At 51.4% G+C, this 18,593-nt stretch overlaps 1 protein-coding gene across 8 annotated transcripts in view; it reads left to right on the plus strand.

The window, feature by feature from the left end:
* Positions 1-18,593, plus strand: part of NLGN3 (neuroligin 3) — a 133,338-nt gene that overhangs the window by 60,245 nt on the left and 54,500 nt on the right. For 4 of the 8 annotated variants that reach the window (XR_014712976.1, XR_014712977.1, XM_084639119.1 and 1 more), the window contains exons 2-3: positions 6,254-6,979; positions 8,199-8,258. The exons of 1 other annotated variant lie outside the window; for it this stretch is intronic. Coding sequence is in view for 5 of the 7 variants with exons in the window: in XM_084639119.1 (XP_084495245.1) it covers positions 6,508-6,979; positions 8,199-8,258 (532 nt within the window). In the remaining 2 variants the exon portion in view is untranslated. The remainder of the gene's footprint in view (positions 1-6,253; positions 6,980-8,198; positions 8,259-18,593) is intronic. 3 more of the 8 variants (XM_084639120.1, XM_084639121.1, XM_084639122.1) reach the window with 1 other exon arrangement.

Genomic DNA, 18,593 nt, shown 5'->3' on the forward strand with positions numbered 1-18,593 from the left:
TGCCGGGGGTCTCTTCCGCCTCTCCAGATGAAGCGCTAGTGGGCGCTTTGGTAGCCCTGGCCCTGGAGGACAACAGGGTCCTACAGCAATTGCTGAGGATGGTTGCCAAGGGCCTGGGCATTCAGGCGGAGAGGGTAATGGAGGACGCAGATCCAATGGTGGATATCCTCGGCCACTCTGGACCAGCATGTATTGCCCTACTCCTCATGAAGACCATTGCCAACACCACAAAAACCTTGTGGCAAACCCCAGCTTCGTTGCCCCCATGCCTAAGTGCAATGAAAGATGCTATTTTGTGCCGTCCAGGGGCTACGAGCACTTGTATACCCATCCTCCACCAGATTCCTTTGTTGTGGATGCTTCTAACCAACACGAGCACCAGGGCGACCAAGCCCCCTCCCCAAGGAATCAGAAGGCAAAACAACTCAACCTTTTTGGTACAAAGGTCTACTCCACTGGCGGCTTGCAGCTCCGCATTTCTAAACAGCAGGCCATTGTCAGCAGGTACTGCTACAATACATGCGGGGCAATGGCAAAGTTTGCAGAGCTGCTGCCGCAGGACTCCCATGCTGAATTCTCGGCCCTGGTGGAAGAGGGCAAACTCATTTCCCGAGCTTCGTTGCAGTCCACTCTGGATGGGGCTGATGTGTGGCCACTCAGGTGATGTCTACCAGGATTGTCTTGAGAAGGGGCTCCTGGCTCCAGGTATCAGGTCTGCCATACAAGGTCCAGCAGACCATTCAGGATCTCCCCTCTGAGGGGACTCTATTTTCCGATAAGACGGATAAAAGGCTACGTAGCCTAAAAGACTCAAGCGCCTCCCTAAAATATTGCTGGGCTTCCACACCCCCGCCATGCGCAGAAGCATTTTAGGCTGCAAGCTCCTCCGCATTTCTACCAACTGCAGAACTGGCAGGATCGCTCATGAAGGAGAAGCAGGAGCGGCAGGAAGAGGCGGCATCCATCCTCAGGCTAGGGTTCTGGCCCGTCCAAACCTTTGTCTAGCTAGAAGTAGGCCTTTTTAAGGGGCGAACAAGGATGGCACACTAGAACTTGAACTGGATCCGACCCGCCTAATCTTCTCGTCCCAACTATCTCCTTTCTACCCTGCGTGGGCCCATATCAGATCGGACTGCTGGGTGCTCCACATGGTATAGAAGGGATACTCCTTCCAGTTTTCTGCCCGTCCACCCCCCTTCCCTGTCCCTCTTCAGGGATGCTTCTCAGGAGCAACTCCTCACACAGGAGGTGCACTCGCTTCTTTCACTGCAGGCTGTGGAAGCAGTTCATATTTCCTAATACCGAAAGCCAAAGGCAGCCTCAGGCTCATCCTAGACCTCGAGAGCTCAACAAGTGAATGAGGAAACTGAAGTTCCACATAGTCTCTTTGGCCTTCATCATCCCTTCCTTGGATCCAGGGGACTGCTATGCCGCTCTCAACTTGAAGGACGGATACTTTTATATAGCAATTACAGCGTCCCACAGAAGGTACCTCAGGCTTGTGGTGAGCAGCAGCCACTATCAGTTCACAGTCCTCCCATTTGGCATGTCTGCAGTACCTGCCTTGTGTGTTTACCAAGTGCCTGGCAGTCGTGGCCGCATTCCTACACAGGCGCCAGGTACAGGTGTTCCCGTAGCTCGACGACTGGCTGAGCAAGGGCCGCCGCAGGGCACAAGTGGAGCCACAAGTCGACTTCATAAGAACGTCTTTCAATGAACTGGGTCTTCTCCTGAACGTGGGGAAATCGATTCTGTCCCCTGTTCAGCAGACAGAGTTCATAGGGGCGGTACCGGACCTGACACAGACCAGGGCATACCTCCCGGAAGCAAGGTTTCGAGCCCTGGGTGACATCATCTGAAGTCTCAGGCAGTTTCCCACCACCAAAGAATTGCCTGAAGCTTCTAGGACATATGGCCTCTTGTACCTATGTGGTGCAACATGCAAGGCTCAGACTCCGGCCGCTCCAATTGTGGCTAGCCTTGGTGTATTGGTCAGCACAGGACAGTTTGGACAGGGTCGTGACTCTGCCTTGCCCAGTCCTCGACTCCCTCCAGTGGTGGCTCGACACACAGGTAGTGAGTGCAGGGATCCCCTTCAGCAGTCCTCAGCCATTTCTCTCACTAGTGATGGATGCGTCAGCTCTGGGCACATCTGGAGACTTCAAGACACAAGGCTTCTGGTCTCAGGTGGAACTCGCTCTCCACACCAGTGTCAGAGAGCTGAGAGCGGTGCGTCTGGCATGCTAGACTTTCTGAGCCCAGTTGACAGGGAGATGTATATCAGTCATGACAGACAACACCACGGCGATGTTCTATATCCCATTCTACAAACGGGGGTGCATGCTCCTCTCCCCTGTGCCACAAAGCCCTCACGCTGTGGGACCTTTGTGTAGCTCATTCAATACTCCTGCAAGTATCGTACCTCCCTGGAGTACAGAATGAGTTGGCAAATTGTCTCAGCAGGTCCTTTCATGGCCATGAGTTGTCCCTATGCCCGGACATCACAAACTCCATCTTCCAACGGTGGGACTTTCCCCAGATGGACCTATTCATGACACAACAGGAAGAGCCAACAGTTTTGCTCCTTCCTGAACCACAGCCCGGGCTAAATTGCAGACGCGTTTGTCCTCCCATGGGGAGGCCCTCATCTCTACGTATTCCCACGCATCCCTCTTGTTCACAAGGTACTCCTCAAGATACGGCAGGAAGAGGCTTCAGTGATATCGATAGCTCCAATTGGGCCCTGCCAACACTGGTACATATCTCTCCTGGAGATGTCTGTGGAAGCCCCAGTTACCTTGGCACTCTTCCCAAATTTACTAATTCAGGATCCCAGGCATCTCCAACACTCGAACCTTGAGTCATTGCACCTCATGGCATGGAAGCTCCATGGATGAACCCCACAGAGCTCTCCTGCTCAGACCTGGTTAAACAAGTCCTCTTTGACAGTAAGAAACCCTCCAGCAGGGCTACCTACCTTGCCAAGTGGAAGAGATTATCATTTTGGTTGGCGCAGCATCACTTGTCCCCGATGCTCGCCTCTGTACCACTCATACTGGACTACCTTCTCTATCTCAAGCAGCAGGGACTGTCCATGTCGTTAATAAGGGTTCACTTGGCCACCATCTCTGCCTTCCATCCAGGCCAGGGGTGGGCAAACTTTTTGGCCTGAGGGCCACATCTGGGTATGGAAATTGTATGGAGGGCCATGAATGCTCACGAAATTGGGGGTTGGGGTGTGGGAGGAGGTGAGGGCTCTGGGGTAGGGCCAGGTGAGGAGTTCAGGGAGTAGGAGGTGGCTCTAGGCTGGGGCAGGGGGTTGGGGTGTGGGGCAGGGGGAAGATGAGGGCTCCAGCTGGCGGTGCGGGCTCTGGGGTGGAGCTGGGGATGAGGGGTTGGGGGTGCAGGAGGGTGCTCCGGGCTGGGACCGAGAGGTTCAGAGGGCAGGAGCAGGATCAGGGCTGGGATATGGGGTTGGGGTTCAGGAAGGGGTCAGGGGCTCAGGCTCCAGGCGGCGCTTACCTCAAGCAGCTCCCAGAAGCAGCAGCATGTTCCCCCTTGGGCTCCTACACGGAGGTGTGGCCAGGCAGCTTGGTGCTGCCCTGTCCACAGGTGCCGCCCCTGCAGCTCCCATTGGCCCTGGTTCCCAGCCAAGGGGAGCTGTGGGGGAAGCATGCGGAGCCCCTTGGCTGCACCTATGTGAAGGAGCCGGGGGGGGACATCCCACTGCTTCCGGGAGCCGCATGGAGGAGGGCAAGCCCCTCATCCCACTCCCCAGCTGGAGCGCCAGAGTGGGACAAGCCCCGGACCCCACTCCCTGGCAGAAGCTGGAGGGCTGGATGTGGCCCCCGGGCTGTAGTTTGCCCACCCCTGATCCAGGTTCAGAAGACCGGTTGGTGTTTTCCAACCCTAGGGTCAGCCGTTTCTTGAAAGGTCTCAGCAGGCTATATCTGCACATCCAGCAACTGACCCTGACCTGGGACCTCAATCTGGTCCTTTCCAAATTGATGGGTCTGCCCTTTGAACCGCTGGTGACGTGTGCCCTACTCTACCTGTCATGGTGGCATTTCTGGTGGCGATAACCTCAGCGAGGAGGGTGTCTGAGCTCAAGGCCCTGACTTCAGAGCCCCCTTACACTGTGTTCTATAAGGACAAGGTTCAGCTCAGGCCATATCCAGCTTTTCTCCCGAAGGTTGTCTCCCAGTTTCACATCAACCAGGACATCTTCCTCCCAGTGTTCTTTCCTAAGCCACACTCGAGTGGCAGGGAGCAGAGGCTCCACGCACTGGATGTCCGCAGAGCGCTAGCCTTTTACATTGAAAGAAAGAAATTGTTTAGGAAGTCCATTCAACTGTTTGTGGCTGTGGCAGACAGGATGAAGGGTCTTCCAGTCTTCTCCCAACGAATTTCCTCATGGATCATGTCCTGCATCCATGAATGCTATAGCCTGGCAGAGGTGCCTGCTCCTCTGCTCACTGTGCACTCCACTAGGGCGCAAGTTTCATCAGCAGCATTCCTGGCGCAAGTCCTGACCTGGAAAATATGCGGAGCGGCGACGAGGTCCTCCATACATACTTCCATCACACATTATGCAATTACCCAGCAGGCCAGAGACTGTGCGATGTTTGGCAGAGCGGTGCTCCAGTCAGTGGACACTTGAACTCCGACCCTGCCTCCTGAATTTAGGCTTGGGAGTCCCCTGATGGGAGAATGGCATGAACAAGCTCTCGAAGAAGAAAAAACAGCTACTCACCTTCTCGTAACTGTTGTTCTTCGAGGTGTGTTGTTCATGTCCATTCCAATACCCACCCTCCTTCCCCTCTGTCAGAGTAGCTGGCAAGAAGGAACTGAGGGGGTGGCAGGTTGGTGGGGCTCTATATTGGGCACCATGATGGCGCCACTCCAAGGGGCGCCTGGCCAACCCGACAGATACTGCTAGGGGAAAAATCTTCCAGCTGCCGTGCACACGCACACACCTGATTGAAATGGACATGAACAGCACATCTCGAAGAACAACAGTTACGAGAAGGTGAGTAACCATTTTTTCCCATGTTTTGATCAATACCATTTTGCTTGTGAGAGCTGACAACATCAGTTTTCTGGTAATTAGCAATAAAGCAATTTACATTCCTGGTTAATTGTCCTGTCTGTGAGAGCTGGTTTCCCAGTATATCTGTTGATGAGTCAGCTTCACAAACTTTTATAAAGTTCCAATCCTTATCTGGTAATTGCCCCGCAGCATTCAGCAATATATGTAACAAACTTATCAAGCAGTTTTTCCATTTCACCTTTGGCCTCATTGCAAAGCTCCATGGGGCTTTGACTTAGTTTGGTCAATGGTCATGCACTTCATCTCAGGGTTTCAAGCTGCTCTCAGGAGAACCCGGCTCTGTATTGTTCTTTCCAGGAAGGGAAAGCAAGTCATTTTCTCAAGTTGTGAAGGGAATGGGGAGCAGAGTTGAGTATGGAACCAAGCAGTACTGATTCCCCATCCCAAGCTCGAAGCACTAGGTGCTCTCTTGGCCTGTTGACTATTCCTGAAGTCTGGCAGCCTCTTGCTCTAGTCACGTTCTTGCTAGTGTGCTCCTCAGACCTGGACTCCGAGGAGAGGGGAAGAGGTGGTTCATCTTTCTTCTCTGGTGGTGTCCTTTCCCTACACACAGGCCTTCTCGCTTCCCCTGCAGCCCCGGGATACCATTAGCATGGGCTGTCTCTCTGTGAACCTTGCCCCAGCCTTAAGCCAGTAGCTGGTGTGCAAGCTGCTTCCCCAGTTTGTGGTTGAATCCCCTTTTCCTTAGTATCATCTGTCTGCTCTGGGTGTCTCAAGCCTGGGTGCTGGACCCATGCTTCTGCAGTTCACACACACATACCTCCTGCTCTGGAGTCTGAACACCCCACCTCTACAAGGCCTCCGATCCCCTTTTCCCCCAGATCTCCAGGAATCTCTTGTCCTCCTCTGCAGCTGGCACCACTTAGCATGACCAGACTGTAGGGCTGGCTGGTAACTGGGAGGCAGCAGCAGTGGATTATCCAGGGGCTCTTTTCTCTCTCTAAGGCTGGAGGTGAGGAGCATTCTGGTGAGGTATTAAAATCTCTCCCCCACCTCTGCCAGGCTCTGGAATCAGGGGGCTGGGGATGTGCTGGTGGGTTCCAAGGTCCCTTTGTGCTGCAGATTTTCTCAGTCAGGTAGAGCTGCCGTTCTCACCAGTGAGAGAGTGCATGTCTGTTAATTCCTCTCCCCCTCTCTCCACAGAGCCGTCAATCCCGTCAGGGCTGCTCTGTCTGACGGTGAACAGCAGCAGGCAGGCTGGGGGCTCTGAAGAGGAACACTCCCCAATCTCCCTGGCTCACTGTTTCCAGTTCGTTTCTGGGTTTATGTTCCAGTTTCTGTCCTCCCTTGGTGTCTGGCTCTGCGTGACAGATAGCAGCAGCCTGCCGTGATGGGGTTCCTCTGAGCCCTCAGGAGAGTGCTTAAGGCTTGGATGGTGGTGCTGCTCATCGCAGACAATGTGGCTGATACTTCAGAGAAACCCGTCCTTGTCCCCTGTTCTCCAAGTGCCTGAGTTGGCTGCAGGCCGGGACCTTTGCCTCGTGCTCTGGGTTCTAAGCTTGGCCATTGTACAGATGGATGGCCAGGTCTACTCCCCGACTGTCAACACGCACTATGGGAAGTTACGAGGGGTCCGGGTTCCACTGCCTAGCGAGATTCTGGGTCCTGTGGATCAATATCTGGGGGTGCCTTATGCAGCCCCTCCCACTGGGGAGAAGAGATTCATGCCCCCTGAGCCACCCTCCTCCTGGTCTGGAATAAGGAATGCTACCCACTTCTCACCAGTCTGCCCTCAGAACATCCACAGTGCAGTCCCGGAAATCATGCTGCCCATCTGGTTCACCTCCAATCTGGATATAGTTGCCACGTACATTCAGGATCCCAATGAGGATTGCCTGTACCTCAACATTTACATTCCCACCGAGGATGGTGAGTCCGCCCAGGGTGCCAGGAGGAGACGTGCACTCTCTGGGTGGGTGGGGGGTCCCAGAGTTATTCTGCTCCTTCTCAGCTCTGGTTGGTCTCACCTGGATGTTGTGTTTGAAGCATGTGCTTGTGGAACCTGCAGCATGCTGTCGGTCTGCGGAAAAGCTTTTTCTGGCCACTCAGCTTGCCCTCTGCCTTCCAGCTGTTTTTCCTCTCTCTCTGTCTCTTGTGCTCTCTCTTCTCCCCTCCCCCCCACAGCTCTCTCCCTTCCCCTCCATGGCATTGTCACGGGTTCCTCTTTTGTGTTGCCAAAACTGAAAGGGACTCTCTGACCGCAGGTCCACAGAGTGACGAGCTGGTTTGGGTTCCCGAGGCGCCGAGTGCCAGGCTCCGTCTTGAGCTGGTTTGGGTTTATGTTCCCTCGCCACCCTCCCCACCCTCAGGTTCTTGCGCTCGTTCTGGGGCGTGGGTTGCTGCAGCTGGCTGGGAGGAACACTCTCTCTCTTGCTGGGATGGGATCACCCGCCACTCGTGACTGGAAAGGGACCAAGGAGAGCTGGGCTGGCTCCTCTCTGTGGTGCCATGCTCTGCTGGAGGTCAGGGGAGATGTCTGCATGCACGGCACAATGCAGTAGCATATGTGCTTCGCTGGGACCAGCCGGGGCTAAGTGCGTGGAGTTGGGTGGGGGCTGGAGCACTGTGGACCCAGCCCCTTGTGGTGAGGCTGAGTGCCTCAGGGTGCCTCTTCTCTCTCTAATCTTTTTCTCTTATAGGGGATTCCAGCTGAATTGTAAGTAGCAGTGCCCAGAAGGCAGCACCCTTTCCTCAGGCCCGTGGCAGCCTCACCACAAGGGGGAGTTGTGGGATCCCACGGGCTGTGCCAGCTGCAAGAATCTCTCGATAACACAAGAGCCTATGATGGAAGAGAATGGGAGGGGGGACAGCCTGCCATATCCTGAGCAGTTTTGTGGGAAGACAGCTGCTCTGGAGCCCCAGCCACTCTGCTTCTCTTCCCTTGGGGGTTCCAAGCTGCAGGGAACAGCACCATAACTTCCTTCCATCCCAGTACACTTGGCCCCAGAGTTTTCCTCCCACAGCGGTGCTCCACGTCCCGCGGTCCCAAGAGGGGGTGGCGGGAGGGTGGGCAGTGTGGTTGTAATTGCATGCCCACTCCAGCCGGTGGAGCCTCCTGTTATTTTGTAGTCTTTTATTCATTTTACAGTAAAACGGATTTCCAAGGAATGCGCCCGAAAGCCCAACAAGAAAATATGTAGGAAAGGAGGTATGTAGCAAGCCGGACCTGACAGAGAGGCACAGAGAGAGGACAGAGAGAGAGAGAGAGAGAGAGAGTGGGAGGGGGCACCTGTCCATTCTCTCCAGGCCTGCGGCATATTTCTTCAGCCTTCCTCTCGTGCCATGTGATTAAGACGGTGGGCCCTCCATGCAGCCTGCAATACTGTCTGTCTGTCCGTCCATCCTCTGCTCAGAGGAACCTTCGGGATGCTCCTGCTACATGCTCCTCCCTTTCCAGGGCCAGGCTGGGCTCCTCAGTGGGAGGATCTGGGTTTGAATCAGGGCAGGACCAGGTGTGTTTCCAAGCCTTTCAGAACAGCTGCTTTCACATGCTGAAGCCAGTGCAGCAGGCTCCCATTGAGGGTGTATGGGAGATGGGGAAATATGGACTTCACACCCCATTCACCCAAAGCCTCCAGCAGGTCCCAGCTCCCAAGGCCTGGGAGTGCTGCTGTCAGGGAAGAAGTGCTCTCACCTTCTTTAACATTTAAATGCAAAACATCCCATTCTTTCATCCTACGGCAGCAAAGGCAAGCAAAAGCACCTTTCACTTGGTCTCTCTGAGCTGGGGACACCTAGTCAAAGGTCCCACTGAAATGTACACCACCAGTGGGCATGTTTGTGTACATGGGTGTGCACAGCCCCATTGTGAACAGACCTAGTAGAGTTCTGGTTGCTGTGGGAACTGGGACCATGTGTGTGAAAGCTTTGCCCTCTGGCTGCATTAATTTCCTGTGTCTCCCTGTACAAATATGTAAATCCGTCTGGCTGTGGAATTGTGCCTCCACCCCATGTGGCTCCCTCAGTCAGGCATGCCACCTCTGTGTGCACATGCACACACACGCCTCTCCTTTCCCATTATGCTGGCCCCTGATGGCCCTACTCCTGGGTTGTCTGGCACACATGGAAACCTGCTCTGTAGCCCCTTTAATAAGCCGTTCTTTACTGCCCCTGGGATCCCTGCACACATGGCTGCCTCCTGGGATGCTGCGAAACAGTTCCAGTTCAGAAACTATTCTGCTTCTAGCCTACGTTCCACAGCCCCACCTTGGAGTCTCCAGCCCCAAGGCAGGGACAAAGCAGGATCTTTTCTTTGGAGTCCTGTGTGCAGTTTCCACCTGATATCAAAATCTGAGACATCACAGTCCTCTCTGGGAACGGATTTGCCTGAGAAAGCATGATCCTGCATCACTGTTACAGACCCCGGTGTGCAGGAAGGAGAGCAGCTGCTGGAGACAGACAGGATTGTGGGAGAAGATGGGAAATGTGCTCTAGAATCATACTTGGGTTTTCCCCAGAAAGCAGCTTTCTATGCACACCAGCAATACAGACCCAGCTCTGTCCCAGTGGCCTTGAGTACCTCCTCTGTCCCTTGCATGCATCTGTGTGCACTGCACTGGGGTGGTGAGGCAAGGGCCCAGAACTTGCATATCCAGGACAAGGGTTCCCCTTCTCCCCCAAAGGGGCAGTGGGGCAGTCAAGCTCTTCTGAAAGGCTACATGTGGGGAGAGAGGAGAAGCCCCAATGTGGATGGACTGCCACTCTGGCCACACACAAGCACACATAGTGGGGTCCAGCCCAGTGGCTCTCAAGTAGTTGTGTGGCCCAGGCTCTGGAGCACTTCGTGTAGCTGGGCCCTTGGGCTGCTTGCCCTGGGAGGGTTTGTCATGGCCTGGGGTCCTATGTCCTTCTGTTCTCTTCTCTGTGCATTCCGCTTGGTGTCCAAGGCCTGGCGCAGTGCGGCACAGCTTGGAGGTTTGACGAGAATTCTCTTTCCTTCCAGAGATTTCCCTGAGTTCTGTTGTTTGGTTTCTTTGCTTTGCTTTCCCTGTTGCTGTCTGGCTACTCACACGCCATCTCTCTGTGAGTGCCAAGGCTGCCCCGAAAGGGCCAGCGCATCAGGGAGTCTCCACACGCTGCCTCCGGAGTGGGCTGCTCCCTCTCATGCTGTGCCAGCAGCTGGCCCTTCATGAGCCACTTCAAAGCACTTCCTCTGAGAGAGCTCCCCAGCCCTCTTCTCCCAGCCTGCCATTGGCTGCCAGGGCTTCACAGACCCCTTGCTTTGGAAGGGGAAGCCGGCACTTCAGCTGGTTACTGGGTGTGCAGGGGGTGTGGCGGGGGGGGATGTTTATTACATGCCATTAATAAATGATCTTAGGGGAGAGATGCAGCCTGGTTCCCCCCTCCCACCACTTCTGCCTGTGCTAGGGATTTCTGTGCTGTCCATTGCTGATTCCTGGGTATGTTCCATCTGCAGAGGAGGGACCCTAGAGGCTGCCTAGAGGGGTTGGCTCTGGTTAGAGGAGGCTCAGCCTCTCCTGTAGGAGGATAGTGAAGGTGCCTAGTACACATCAGTGATTATCCCCACCCAAGTGTTCCTAACAGGAATATTCAGAGTTCTGGTTAAATATAAAAGTAATCCAAATGCATAAGAAATGGAAACGCATAGTTAAGGCACCCAAGCAACTTTACCTGTGCCTTGTAGGAAGGCCATGAGAGGTTAAAAATGAAAAAGATCCATTTCTAAGCATATTTCGATTGCTTTTACATTCAACCTTGACTCTCAGCTTCCTGGGTTAGTAATTTTTGGTTTTGGGATAGGTGTAACATTCTGGAATGTTTTTACATAAGTTACTGCTATTTACTCAGCCTTAACTTCAGTAGAACGTGGATTTTTGTCTTTGAATTTCCATGTACTTTAAAGTTATTAAAATTTCATATGTGAATGGTAAACAAGAAAAGAAACCCAAAGAGCAGGTTCCTGTGTGATATTTCTAATGATCAGAAGATAGGAAGGGTCAACTTCAAATCAGTATTTTATTTTAACTTTTTATTTATGTCCATATTAACCTGTACACTTGGGTCACCCCACTCTGGAGCAGCCAGAGCACCCTGACCAGTTCTCCACGCTCCTCCATATTCCCCTGTACACACGCACAGCCTGGCTATTCCTCGCATTCCCCTGTGTGCACACACCTCAGACACACTCCCTGGTCAGTATACCTGTGTGCAGTGTTAGGGGTAACAGTCCTCACTGCAAGTGTCTCCTTCAGCAGGGGCCAGTGGGTATCCCGAAGAACAAAGTGGTCTCCCTCTTTTTTCCAATGGAAGGGAAGTCAAGCTGTACCCAAGGTGTCCCCTTCTCTTTCCCTCAGGGTGGCTTGGCTTCATTCTCACTGGAACCAATGGGAAATGGTGACTATTTTGAAAAAGGACTCCGCCTTAGTCTTGCTTCCAGGGAGAGTAACAGGAGCCAGCAGCCATTTTGAAAGAGGAGTTCTTTGGGGTGTTCATGAGCCCCTGCTAATAAACAGCAGCATGCAATGATCCTTCTCCCTAACATACCAATTTTTGAATATGGCCTCCTACGATGTCAGGGAGTTCTGGCCACCTGGGGAGCTTTAGGCATCCCAACTACCTCCAGAAGTTCATTCTGTCCTTTGTAAGTCCTGGTGGTCTGTGGAGGGCACGCTGGCTCTATTTTTGCTTTACATGCAAAGCTGTGCTCCACCTTAACCAGGGAGCTGCACACACCACTTCCACCCGGAGCAGTGAGCTTACAGGAGGCCCTGCCCAAGGCCCTGCCCAACGCCCTCTGCGGTCTCCACCTCTGCCAAGTCTGATTTCCTTTGGGAGCCAAACCCCAGCATGATCCCTGAGGGGATGTGAATAGTTGAGAAGTAAGGTCTGGCCTTCATACAGACTTTGTGCCAGTAGAACTGGGTCGATTAGGGCTCTAATATGATTCTACCAGTACAACCCCTAGTGTGGACACAGTCTGACCGGTATCAAAGTGCCTTATACCACTATAGCTTATTTCCCTTCCAGTACAGGACGATCCTGGGAGGACTGTCCTGCTTTAACTAGACCAATACAGCTAAAGCGCCAGACCCCTTGTGTGTAGACAAGCCCCTGAGTGGTTACAGAAGTGCATCAGCTAGGGGGTGACTTCCCACCCTGACTATGTGAGAATTGCAGTGGTTTTATTCTAGAACAGCTCTTGCCTCCTTCCCTGAGGCCTGCAAACTTGTGGGTGTTACCAAACAGCCACTGACCAAACTGTTGGAAATAGCTGCACCAGCAGAGTGGAAGGGGCTGGGGGAGCTCTGAGTAGAGGAACTCACTAGATTTGATATTAATTGGGTCTGTTTCTTATTGCTCCCTTGTGGTGCCTAGTTAGATCTCTGCCCGCTACAGGAGGGATGACACACCTCCCTCAATGGCCACGGACTCCTCACTCTTCCTTGGGAGCCACCAGAGCCCCACAGGGTTAGTTATTTGTACAGCTCCATAGATCTGTTTGACTCTTTACTAACACAAAAGATGCTCCTGCCAATGGGAGTCAAACAGCTGGTGCTCTCTCTGTGCCTTTCTCCAGGAGGTCCCTGAGGTGACGGGTGTGCGCTGGTACTCCTTTATTAACACCGCAGCCATCTGGCTTTTTTGCACAAATCGCCTCCATGAGCAGCCTCCCCTCCTAGCAGCCCAGGCCCCAAGCCCGCTGGACACAGAGCTGCTAAACTTGGAGCTGTTGTCATACTTCAGGCAGTTCTGAATGGCTCTCTGCTGGGGTGCCAACCAGCATGCAGTCACCTCCGTTTATTTGCATAGTGCAGATCTATTAATTAAAATTAAGAGGCGCTTGGAGATTTCTGTCCTTCGGGAGAGTTGCTGTTAGTGTCCCAGGGCTGGCCCTTTGTGGAGTCATAGTGCAGGAGGCAGGGGCCCTGATGGGCTTGAAGCCCAGGTTCTGAGACAGATGGAATAGCATCCTGGAGGCCAAGTGGCCCGTTGCTGCCCAGGGCACTTGGACCATTGTTTGTATTTGTGACAGTTTGTATGAAAGTTGATTTTTTGAAATAATTTTTAATTGAAATGGTGCACTGGTGCATGCTGGTGAGAGCTGAGCCAGTGTCCTGGGCAACTGTAATGCAGCAAGGGTAGGGCGTGTCTGTCTGCCTCTCATGGGGAGATTGCCATGCTGGGAACTGCAGTGTCTCCTTCCCTTCCTCCCATTCCCCCAGCCTGGCTCTGGTTTCTGTGGCTACCCAGTAGTCCCTGAAATCACAAGGAATGGACAGAAGAGCCCTGCTAAAGCCCAGGCAGGGCTGGTCCCTAGGGTCGGGTTCCTGCCTTGAGTGGGTCCCAGCACTCATAGGCCTTTTCCATCCTTAACTCTTTGGGTCTGTGATACCCTAGGTAGCTAGGTAAAAGGGGCAAAGGAAGGGTTAATCTGTCACTGCTCTCAGGCCAGCTCTTTTCCTACCCCACTACCCACTTTCGCTTTATCTTAGCCATCCCTAAACTGGGTCCATTTGGAACCTACATGACACTAGCACCTGCCACAGCTTTCAGCTGGTCTCAGCAGGTGGGGCCAGCCCACTCTGGGGCTGCCTTGTTTTGAAGGAGAATAGGGCTGGTTTTGGACATGCTCCGGCTTGGGCTCAGAGTGCTATGCTTCTCCTGCTGTTGGTGTTGCTAATCCCCTAAAGCTGCCATCCTCCCCGTACCTTAGGTCTTGTCTACAACAAAGTTGCACTGGTTTAGTTAAACTGGTGCAACCCCTGTGTGGATACTGGTATTTTGGTGTGAGTAGCTGATTTTGGTTAAGCTTAAACATGTTTCTAATACACTTACGCTAAACTGAAATGAGTATCCACACAGCCTTTGGTGCTGGTTAACATTAAGCCAGTGCAGCTTTGGGGATAGCTGCAGAGGGTTTCCTGCAGAGGAAACAGGCTCCTGGTAGCTGAGGAAAGGAGGAACCAAGTGTCTTTAATTTTGTCAGTTGCATGTCTAGGGATGTAAATAAACAAGCTGGTGAGCAGCTCTGGTCTGGCCCTGAAGACTGTCTCGATTGGACCTGTTAGAGCTTCTGTGGTCAGGTTTAAGGATTTGGGATCTGAAGTGAGTTGGTGTATTTAGATGCAAATAAACTGGTAACTAGTAAAACCTATTGGGTGATACCCCAATTCTGGGAGGCAGGGCAGGATTGCTCCATTCAGTCAGGTTCTGGCCACCACACCCCTGTGAAGCTGTTTCCACAATCAAATGCTTCACTACTGCAGGATGTTTCCTGATACTCAGCCCAAATTTTGGCTGAACTTAATCTTGTTGCTCTTAGTAGTAATCGCATAGGGCCCTGCCCAGTCCCTGTACCCTTCACACTTGTAGCTCCTTGTTGTAACCACCCTTACTCTTCATTCAGCCAAGTCCTACGTAACTGATTCCTGTAACCAGTGGTTACGCTGCTCTCTCTAGGTCCTTCATTGTTTCTCCGGGAATTCAGAGTAGAACCTGAATTTGTCTCCAGCTTCTGGTGATGGGGCACTCAGAAATGACAAAGTATTCATAGATTGATAGATTCCAAGACCAGAAGGAACCATTGTAATCATCTAGTCTGACCTCCTGAATAATACAGGCCAGAGAACTGCCCCAAAATAGTAATTCTTACAAGATATCTTAAAGAAAACATCCAATCTTGATTTTAAAATTCCCAGTGATGGAGAATCCACCACGACCACTAAATTGTTCCAGTGGTTAATTAGTCTCATTGATGGAAATTTACACCTTATTTCTAACATGAATTTGTCTAGCTTCAATTTCCAGCCATTGGGTTGTGTGTTAGACAAGCCCATCATCAAATATTTTTCCCCATGTAGGTATTTGTAGACTGTAATCAAGTCACCCCTTGACCTTCTCTTTGTTAAGCTAAATAGACTGAGCTCATTGAATCTATTGCTATAAGGGATGTTTTAATCCTTCAGTCATTCTCAGGGCTCTTCTGTGATCCCACTCTAATTTATCAACATCCTTCTTGGATTGTGGGTACCAGAACTGGACACAATATTCCAGTAGCAGTCACACCAGTGCCAAATACAGAGGTAAAACAACCTCTCCCCGACTTGAGATTTCCCTGTTTATGCATGCGAAGTTCCCATTAGCCCTTTTGGCCACAGTGGCTCACTAGGAGCTCATTATCATGGTTGATTATTAACCATGACTCCCAAATCTTTTTCGGAATCACTGCTTCCCAGGATAGAGTCCTCCATCCAGTAATTATGGTCTACATTCTGAGATGTATAGGTTTACATTTAGCCATATTAAAATGAATATTGTTTGCTTGCATCTAGTATACCAAGCAATCCAGATCGCTTTTTATCAGTGACCTATCCTCTTCATTATTTATCATTTCCCCAGTTCTTGTGTCATCTGCAAACTTTCAGTGATGACTTTACGTTCTCTTTCAGGTCATTGATAAAAATGTTAATTAGTGAAGGGCCAAGAACTGATACCTGCAGGATCCACTGAAAGTGCACCTGCTTGATGATGATTCCCTGTTTCTTCTTTGAGTGGTTGCGAACTTGTATTCCATTCAGCTGTGCGTACGCCCAGTGCACCAAAGTCAGAGGATTTTGCCCAGCAGCACCCATGTGGTATGCTCATGCCCCTCCCTTGGCTATATAAGGGCAGTGCTTCCCTGACCTCCCTCAGTTCCATCTCACTGCCCGTGCTGGAGTGCTTAGTGTGATCTTTCCCTACACTTGTCTTCACAGCTTTTTGTGATTTTCTTGTATATAGTGATAGTATAGTTATAGTTAGTAGCCGCAGTTAGATAGTGATAGTAGTAATTGACTAGTTTCTCCTCCTCCCTGGGGTTTAAACATTGCCCTTCATCTGGGGTGGCTATCCCCACACTGGATGTCATGGAGAAGGACACGTTAAGGAAAGGTGTTCTATTTTTCAGTCCTTTAAAAAGAGGACTTGAATGGTTAGAGACTTACGATTGAAGCAGCACCTTCTCAATCTGGCCATGAGGCCTTTCTCAGCCCTGAGGACTGCTGTCGAGAGTCCGGCACCTCAAAGAGCACTGGAGCTAGTACAATATGGGACTTCTCAACCAAGCTGGGATTACTCGCCCCGAAGAGACTGCTTCCCTTCATTGGGCCCCCTGAGAAAAAGAACACATAAAATAGACCAGGGCCATTCCAGAGGTAGAGGAGACTCGTCTTCCCTGTTTAAGAAAAATACGGACCAGCACCAGAGTTCCCCAGTGCTCAGGTTACGTGCTTTCCGGTAATGAGCAGGGAAAACCTATACCATTGACTCATTGGGTTCCCATTAAGTCCAGTACCCTTGGCAGAGACGGTGGCACTGTCAGTCTACACCCCAACAGCAGATTTGCTGTGCCTGTCTTATCCCTGACTCACCACTCATTCAGGACCAGCTGACTACACTGGCATCCTGGGCATCCGACTACACTTGGCATCCTGGGCTCCACCTGGTTTGGTAGCAAACTTATTGTTGTTGCCAACACCATCATGTGCACTGTGGTTTACCCTCGGTTAGGGGAGCTGTCGACTTCCTGCTTGGCACTTTGGGCACACGCAGAGACTCTTCACTACTGATGCTCACTGCGACGCAGCCTGCATCGCTGGCCTGGGACCAGCTTCATTTAGGTTCCCAAAAGAAGCATTGGTACCGAGTATGAGATCGAGGCTGGTACCAGTATCCAAGATAATATTGACTGTTCACTCAGTGCCGATGGCACCATTGGGCTGGGCCAAGGATAATGCTGGACGTTTTTATCAATGATGTCCATCAACTATTTGGAGGGATCCTCAAATATGAGCTTAGAGGCATCTCCCTCCCCTTCCCCATTTTGCTTTTGAAGATTGTCAAGACACAGCGAAAATCATAGTCAATGACAGGATTGGTACCATTCCTGCAATAGAGACATGGGACACTGGCCTAGTTCTTTCTGGGTGCTGATGCACTATCCTCATCCACAGTGACCTCCATGGAATCCCAGGGTATTCCCTCATTCAGCAAAATCATGGTCACCTGCTCACCGTAGGGGAGATCACCTATGTCTTCAGTGCACTCCCTGCCGGAACCACTAGCGGGCTCCCTCTGCGAAGAAGCATCCTGAACCTTTACGACAGTCAGCTGTCATTCCTCAAGGGATTCTGTTGTTCCCAGCTACGTCTTCCTCTTCGTCACCAGATAATGCAGCAATACCCTAGTCATCCTCTCTGGAACCAGAAGACTTCAGTTCATATCAGGACCTGCTCAGGCGCATGGCATTGGCCTTAGAGATTCAGGCTAAGTTTGTATAGGAAAACACCCATAAATTGGTGGATATCCTTCAGCCAAGGACCTGTTCTGGGTCCAGTTCTGTTCATAAATGACTTGGATATGGCACAGAGTACACTTACAAAGTTTGCAGCTAATACCAAGCTGGGGCTGGGGGTTGCAAGCGCATGGAAGGACAGGATTAGAATTCAAAATGAGCTTGACAAACTGGAGAAGTGGTTTGAAATAAATAGGATGAAATTCAATAAAGACAAATGCGAAGTACTGCATTTAGCAGGGATTCAGGACATTTTGGTTTATTTGTTGCATTTGAAATCTTCAGGTCTCACTCTGAGCTCCCGGAGGGTTTACTTGGTGGCGATCTCAGCTTTCCACCTTCCCATTCATGGAAACTTGGTATTCTCAAAACGTATAATGGTGAGGTTTTTCAAAGGGATTATCTGTCATTTTCCACCAGTGAAGGTAAGAGCACCATTGTGGGACCTTAATATGGTCGTGGGGCACTGATGGGTCTGCCATTCAACATATTCATGGGCTCTCCTCTCTCAAAAGGCGCCATTCCACCCCCAAGAAGAGTTAGCGAACTGCAACCCTTAATGGCAGATTCTCTGTACACTCAAGCCTTCAAGGAGGCTTTAAGGCCACACCCAACATTTTTGCCCAGTCAGGTTATTTACTTACCTATATTTTTTCCCAAAGCACATTCGAGCTCAGAGGAGTAGCAGCTATATAGCTCAGATGTGAGCTGGTGCTTAGCATCTTAGTTAGAAAGAACTGAGCCGTTTTGTTCGTCACCTTGGCTCTGTCCTTCGCTGAGTGGTTGGAGGGACAACCAGTTGCTACTCAGACCATTTCCAGGTGGATAACTGCCTGCATTACCACACCTTCTACACTGGCTTGGTTGATACCTCTGCAGTCATTGCGGGCTCATTCGACAAGAGCTCAAGCGACACCGGATGCATTCCTTAGGGATGTCTCCGTGGTGGATATCTGCAGGGCTGGAATATGGTACTCCTTGCATACCTTCACTAAACATTATGCTATCATCACGGCACTGAGAAGGGATGCAAACTTTGAGAAGACAGTTCGGCTTTCACAGTTTAAATAGACTCTGAGCCCATCACCTGCTGGAACTGCTTGTGGAATCAGAGTCTTATTTAAGTGTACTCTGTGTGCCATTATTCAAATCATTTGTGAAGATAGTGACTGGAACCAGACCTGGGGCAGA

The sequence above is a fragment of the Lepidochelys olivacea genome (genome assembly GCF_965140295.1).
Source record: "Lepidochelys olivacea isolate rLepOli2 genome assembly, chromosome: 9".
Taxonomy (NCBI): Eukaryota; Metazoa; Chordata; order Testudines; family Cheloniidae; genus Lepidochelys; species Lepidochelys olivacea.